Source organism: Clupea harengus, chromosome 14, assembly GCF_900700415.2.
Source record: "Clupea harengus chromosome 14, Ch_v2.0.2, whole genome shotgun sequence".
NCBI lineage: Eukaryota > Metazoa > Chordata > Actinopteri > Clupeiformes > Clupeidae > Clupea > Clupea harengus.
In genome coordinates this window covers 21,599,610-21,607,109 of record NC_045165.1, presented here as the reverse complement: position 1 = coordinate 21,607,109, position 7,500 = coordinate 21,599,610, and the positions used below count along the sequence as shown (strand labels likewise).

At 46.2% G+C, this 7,500-nt stretch overlaps 1 protein-coding gene across 5 annotated transcripts in view; it reads left to right on the top strand.

The window, feature by feature from the left end:
* Positions 1-7,500, top strand: part of sobpa (sine oculis binding protein homolog (Drosophila) a) — a 44,028-nt gene that overhangs the window by 8,417 nt on the left and 28,111 nt on the right. For all 5 annotated transcript variants that reach the window (XM_031580202.2, XM_031580204.2, XM_012823719.3 and 2 more), the window contains 2 exons: positions 2,067-2,202; positions 3,606-3,815. In XM_031580202.2, the coding sequence (XP_031436062.1) occupies positions 2,067-2,202; positions 3,606-3,815 (346 nt within the window). The remainder of the gene's footprint in view (positions 1-2,066; positions 2,203-3,605; positions 3,816-7,500) is intronic.

Below are 7,500 nucleotides of genomic sequence, written 5' to 3'. Positions count from 1 at the left end.
CTTTACAGTCCTGGTCATAGATAACTAGGAGACAGTTTATAGCCATTTGATAATAGTACTTCAAATGTTTAAGAGATCTGTTTGTAAAAAAAAAAGTGTTTTCTACTGGTTTGTTTCTATTTCACGAGGTACCACAAGGGACGTTGGAACAGGTTTGTCGGATATTTTAAATCATGCCACACACCAACCTCTTTCACAGGCTGAAGCGCCTGAGAGGGATGTCGGCAGAAAGCCGTGGCGGTCTCTCCGTGGTTTTGACCATGAAAGGGGATGTAAGAATAGACTCCTGACTGCCACCCACAGAGGGATGGTTACAGTCTCTGTTCTAAGCAGGAGGTCTGACTCCTCCAGAACCTGGGCTGTGTCGATGACAGGCATGACGTCGGCAGGTTTTATGTGGAGCTGGAGAGACATGACTGGGCAAATTAGACAAAGGTGTTAGGAGTTCCCGCGCTAACCCGTGGCTAAGAATTCCGTTACCTATGTTTCGCTAAATCCTGCTAGACTATTGTCATGTAAACTGTAGTACTGTGCATCATTTGTTTGCACTTAAAGACAACCATATGCTACTGTCATTGGTGTGGGACTTGTGATTTGCTGTATGTAACATCTGGAGGGTTTTAGAAGTGTCAGTGGAAATGATATCCTTTAGTGGTTTCTAGTGAACTGCAGCTCTTAATTAGGATGTTCTTAATTACGAGATTTCAGCATCTCTACAGACTGACTTGTTTGAGTCCATCTGTCAGTCTGATTTGTCAAACAGAGATATGAGGGTTTGCAGTACTCCGTGTCTGAGGTGTAGCTTGGTCTTGACCGTTCAGTGATTTACAGCGTCTTTGTATAAAGATGCAAACTGACCTTGCAGTGATTCATGATTATGATTTACCTAACTTTTTTTAGCCGCTGGAACGTAGCCTCTGGACTCATGACTGAATCCTTGAGGTAGAAGTAGTCACTCTCTCCTGGAGGTGATGTGGAGATGACACAAAGGAAGAAAGTGCTGCTGTGGGCATGTTGTTTTCCTTGCTGGCTTGTTGTCAGTTAATTTTGCCTTGCCTGTGTTTACCACGACGATTTCAAGCTTGTGTTGCATTTATAGCACATAGACATCCCTGGTCCAGAGCCAGGTATAAGGCTCAAGACTCTGAATCTCACTGCCACCCCACCCACGTGATTTTGTAGCAACGCAATCCACCTCAAGCTTTCCACTTGCAGAAATGTTTTCATTCCTGCCTGTTCGACAAGGTGCTGTAGCGAACAGAGGAATGGATAGACTGACAAACATTATACTGAGTTCCTGGCATTTCTTCAGGCAATAATGACTCAGCCACAGACTTTTAAAATGTTTGCTATTCCTCACAGGGAAGCTGCAATTCTAATCCCTGACAGACAAGCAAGCATTTCTAGCGCATCAGTTTGAAAAAATCATACTGTCCTCTGTAACTCTAACCATCAACTTTATTATCCCTGTCAAGTAGATGGACTATGGACCTTATATTTTATCACCAATAATCTGAAACCGATGAGAATACCAGATTTTATATAGCGCAGTTCAGTCTTGAGTCGTAACCTGCTTATTGAACCAGTAAAAGCATCAGAGTCAGCGAATGAGGTTGATATACAGTGTTGCGAATCAGATGTTGAAAGCTAATATGATAAAACATTTTGATGTAGTCTTCAAGTTACCACCCTGTGGACACTGATGACCTGACATGTTTAAAATGCTAAAATGTACCAAATCTACACCACAGCTCCATTTCTCATTATGAGTGTAAAATACTGAACACTCCAAACAAGGAAAGGCTCCAAACACAGAAATGAAGCCTTCATTCAACCCTTTTGGTTAATGAACTTTACCTGTGGACTAAATCAGAGGACACCAAATCATTGCTCATCCCTTACACCAGAGCTGGCATAAGCAGTGGACTGAGCCATGCATTTGACATAACTGGCGTGTGGGGTATTGTTTTTGGTGATGCAGCATGTTTTACACTCCTGAAGCCTCATTTTTTTTTTTTTGTTCCGAACTAAAATTGTTTGCTGGTTTCACTCTTGTCCCCCGACAGAGTTTTGCAGAGAACACTATGAATGAGCTGCTGGGCTGGTACGGATATGACAAGGTGGAGCTCAGAGACTCAGACGACATTGAGATCCGGAACTATCCGGATGGGGAGGTTCGGCAGCACATCTCAGTGGTCAAAGGTAAGCGCACAAAAAAGATGGATAACATAGAAAATACACCTCACCTGATAAGACATGGATACAGGTGTCAAATCATTTGCCATTTGTAATCTATTGATTGTTTCAATGAGGTAGGACTGAGAAAGTTAATCACAAGTTTGTAAGCAGCGCGTCCAATTTTACCCAGCACAGGCCACAAAGTTCAGAGCAACTTATCATGATTAAGCCCTAGAGCTTTTCCCATTGTTTCCTCTCGGAGGAAATCCAGATGAGCTCAGCAGAGGAGTGATCCCGGGTTCATCTGAAACATTCTCCCCGCCGCACGAAATTGAGGGTATTAGCAGGATTTAAATTGTCAAGTGTCTACAGCTTCTTGTGAGCGGCAGTGCCCCTACGAGGATTGGGACTGGATGGTGACACAATGAAGTTAATTCCCTCAGGGCGTTTGCCGGCCCGTGTGGGAAAAGTAGGGAGATTTAGGCTGTAAGGAGCGTCGGCGGAAGCCGCTAACTCACTGCGCCTGCCCCTGCCCCTGCTCTCGCCCCATAATTACATTCCATCATCAGACAAATCCGTGACGCACAGATTACGATATTTTGTTATTGTCCACCGTCGTCACTGTGGACGCCGAGATTAGGTGCAAAACAATCAAACCTAATTAACTCATTTATCGTAACCCCCCACCCCAAGTACACATTGAGTTGTAATGACAAATGGAAATCTGTTGATAATTTATTCATCCCTCGTCCTTTAAAAAAATATCCTGCTCTTGTTGGCTGCAGGTACAGGAAAGTGGCATTTATTTAGTTGGTGTGTGTGTGTGTGTGCATGTGTGTGTGTGTGTGTGTGTGTGTGTGTGTGTGTGTGTGTGTGTGTGTGTGTGGGTGAGTGAAGTATGTGTGCTGTGGCGCAGGCTCTGCTGGCTGGGTGGTGTTTGCTGATGGAAGTCTGTGCCTGTGCCAGAAAATGAAAGCAAACTTGCGTGGCATGCGTCTGCAATACCACAGGCCTGGATGGTGGAGACGCCTCTCACACTGTGCACTTGTGATTGCACTGGGCATTCTGGGGGATGCTTTGTAAACACTGTCACATCACTAATCCCCAATCACCATCACCTCTGTAGTTAAGAGATGTCCATGTTTGCAGTGGAAATGCTAATTGCATGATCGTTATTTGCAATGTCTAAGTAGAAATCTGAATTTGGCTTCATTTAGAAAAATAGTTCCACTCTCCTTCGAAATTATTTATAGTTTTCAGTCTTTCAACAGAATCTCTCCATAAAAATTATTTATAAAGTGGTTTCCACCACATTTTGGTTGAAAAAGTAATACATAGATGTTTAATTTGAGACTGTGCCGCTCCTAACAAAATATTGGGCCGAACCTAATCTTAAGAGACCATCTGTGTTCCTTCATTGCTTCTAGAAAATTCTTTGCAAAGAGCCTCAGCGATGGAGAACAGCACCAGCTCACCACCCCATGCCAACAGCTCTCGCTCCACACCTACCCCTCGGAATGGAGTGATGTCGGAGCCATCCTCCACCCCCTCCACCTCCAATCCCAGCACAAAGGATCATGGGAGCATGCCTATCATAGTCCCCCTTATACCACCTCCAGTTATCAAACCGCAAGCTGGTAAGACCCTCCATTATACCCTACCCTACATATACCTTGTCATTTCAGTCACCTCACATACACATCATGACATCTCACACACAACTGAGAATGTCTCACAACCTCCCCTTCACTGATCCAACATGTGTATGTGACTGTGGGTGTCTGTATCTGTGTCTGTGGTGTGTTTTGTGTGTGTGTCTGTGTCTTTGTCCATGTGTGACCCAATTTCAGTGACTTTGCTTGGCAACTCATCGAGGCTCATACATCTTCTCAGGTTTAGGACTGGTCACGGAGTGAGCCTTGAATGTTATTGAGAGCTGAACCTAGTTCTGTCACTGCTCAGTGGAAAGTTATTGTGGGTGCGGGTGGAACAGAGAGCTCCGTTGTGCCACGGGAGTGTGCCATGGCACGGGAGACTTATCAGCTCCCGTGGCAGGAACGTGCTGGCATCACCTGCAAGGAGTTTCCCCAGCCTGGTATGACCCTGCCTGGGCCGTGTGTCTGGAGCTGGGGAAACAGATGGTGTGGCCTCGCTAACTATCCGACAAACACCGGCCAGCACGCCCACCCCTCTGCCCACCCCCAACACCCTCCGCCCCCCCCCCCCCCCCCCCCCCCCCCCCTCCTCCCCCCACTGCTGAATTATTCATATGCCCCGCGAGTAGAACACAGAGGGTCTTTTGAAGTGCAGGTATGCCAGGAGAGACTGAGGCACTCATAATTACCAGATTTTTTCCCGTCGCCGACACGACTCGGGGGTGAGCGAGAGTTGCAGAAGATGAGGTGGAGGCCAGAAGAGCCCAAAGGAAAACACCCTGCAATGGCGGCCATTTTGTTTGAAAATATTTTCATCTTCTGAAATAACTGCGACATGCACCTTGCACTAGGTCTCTCTGTAGGGGTGCTGATTGACCTTGCTTGGTGGGCTTTGCTACAGTTGGTCTAAAGATCATGGAGTAACCATTTTGACTGGTGAATTTCAGAGACTCAAATGTACATCAGCAATTACTTCCTAAACTCTATGCCCCACCAAAGAAAGTAAACAATTTTTGCCAGCAAGCAGAATTGATAAGCTGGTTGATTGATAAGCTGATTGATAAGCTCCACTTCCGGGCCAAATGCCAACGAGCTAGTGCGTGCCAAGCCCAGTTGCGTTTCCATTTCCCTTCCGGGGCTTGATTGTGTGGTCTCTGAGCTTCCTCAGGGCCAGCGACCAGGGGCTTTTGGCCGCTGATTACCCTTGGGCCAACTCAGACCAACTAGTGCTTGAGGTCAAGGTGAAAGGCGGGGTTAGCTGAGTCAGGTAAGACAGGGTCAGTACCAAAACTACAAAATAACTAGTCACACACAACCAAATACACTGAACAGAACAGAACAGAAAATATACAATTGGTAGAGCTGGTCAGCACCCAAACTCAGGGTTCTGCTTAATATTTGGGCTGTTAACGTGCAAGGGTGCCTTTATAAAGCAGGGGAGAAGAACCAACACGGCTGTAACACTTTTGATGGATTTCGGTTGACAGGCATAAAGGCTGAGAAGAAAGCCTGGCTCAAATTTGTATGGATGTTTAATTAATATTAAACTGGGATTACATGATTGTTGAAACTAATTTATTGCAAGGAACGATTAGCATGTTATCCTAACCTACAGTGTGCTTTAAACAGGCTACGATAGCCACAACGTGCTTTAAACAATTGAAGCTGTACCTTCAGCTGGCTATCTAATGGTAAATATAGCATATGCTGTTAGTAGATTTATATTAGAGCCACATCTTCAGTCTACCTGTGATATGGATTGCTAAATTATTTTCTATTCCTATACATGACAATTTTAATCAATAGAGGAGACAAATTTGTTTATATTATGTACGATGTATTTGAATGTTAATTCTAACCATTCTAGGCACAGTGACAATTTCTAACTTCTCCAGACTCAGACTCACACGTTTCCTTCAAACCAAACTCCAGGGTGGAGGGAGCAGGGTGGAGGGAGTAGGGTGGTGACACAAGGGGGAACAAGGAGAAGAGGAGCGTGAGGATGAGTAACACCTAACTGGTCTGGTCTACTGGTTCCAGTAGAGCGGGTCCTTGTGGGGGACCCGTGTAGAAGACCAGTAATGACAGCAGTGTGACTGGTAACATTCTAAGGAGCGTCACTTGGGCAGCCTTCACGTCTTCTCTGCAGAGAAGAACATGCAGTATATTTAGAATTGATCTACCAGATGAAAAACAGTGAGAGGCTGTTTAATGTGTTTGCGCCCAGACCTGACCATTTTGGGCAGGTTCTTGGTAAATACTGTGGGGCCACTGGCCCGATGGTGGAAATGCATATCAAATTTGTTTACGGGGCTTAAAGCCTGAAACGAAGGGCTCCAGCTGACCTGCTGATGGCCCTAATTCATACTGGCCCAATGGTGGAAACGGTTCAGTTTTTGCCTACTCTAACACCGTCTCACACAAGCATTGTCTCTTGAAGGTAATCCGGTTGAACAAAAGGTCTCTCCAAGTGAAAAAATTATTTGAGAACTCAACATGAGGGACATCCCCTTTGTTTTTTCCTGCACATAAGGCATGAACAAATCTATTCTTGTGAGCTCTTGGGGATGCCACCTTCGTCAGACACAATTAAACTGTCAGCCCAGGGCAGTGAGCTCGTATGCATACACGGCCGCGCCTGTTCGTAAGGCTAGATGAAAGGCCTCTCTCCTCCGCATTATCCAGTCATGTTCGGGGAAAGACACAAAGCATTCATGCACTTCACCGGCTGCAGCCCTATACTCCGCTGGAAGTTTCTCAGTTGGTGGACGGCAGGCCCGTGGACAACCGACGACAGCGCCTCGCCTCACCTCAGCCTCCACCCAAACAACCACAGAGCAGGAATAAATGGGGGCAGCGGACAAATTAAGCGTCATAAAATATGCAAGCGGTGTCTGCCTCGGCCACCAGTCGTCCTGAAGGGAGTTATTCTTCGTAATTGCGAATTAGTCCTCCGTCCAAAAAGGCAAATTCACTCAAGTCCCATTAGGCTTAACAAGAAAGAAAAAGAGGAAGAGTGAAAAAAATGAAAAGGAGAGAGGGAGGGAGAGAGAGAAAGAGAGAGGGTGCGAGAGCCAGCTATGGATCAGGAGGTGAGGAGGAAGGTGAAAGACTAATGTGCACATTTTTTTGCGCCCCATACTCGTATAGTCATTAGGATGCCATAACTGTGAATTATCAGAATGGCTCCCTGTGGGAGAGTCTGACTTCAGGAGGAAAAAATGGAAGGAGCGTTGGCCTACTCGAACACCAGATGTGCAAAAAAGGCTGAGCCCCTGCTCTGCGATAAAAAAAAGAAACCTTTTCTTTTTATATGGATTTGCAAATAAGTAGAAAGTGGGTGGCTTTGGTTATGTGCAGTGATTTGTAGCAACTCTCCTAGAGGGCTAAAAATGAAGACCCTTTGTCTCCTCAGTGCAATCAGCACACTCTGGGCTGTCTGCAGATGCACTCTCCATCCTGTGTGTCTGGTTGGAGAGCATTTTAACTGCCTCCCCCTGTAATCGGTAGTGCTCTCTCTCTCTCCCTCTCTCTCCCCCTGGGCAAACGCCATCGCCCTCCTCTTGCCTGGGAGGGGAGAGCTGTCACGAGGCATCATGGGAAGAGTTCTCCTGTCTCCCAGCTCGGGAGCGGGTGAAGGCGGAGTGATGCGAAGTGACAGGCGGCT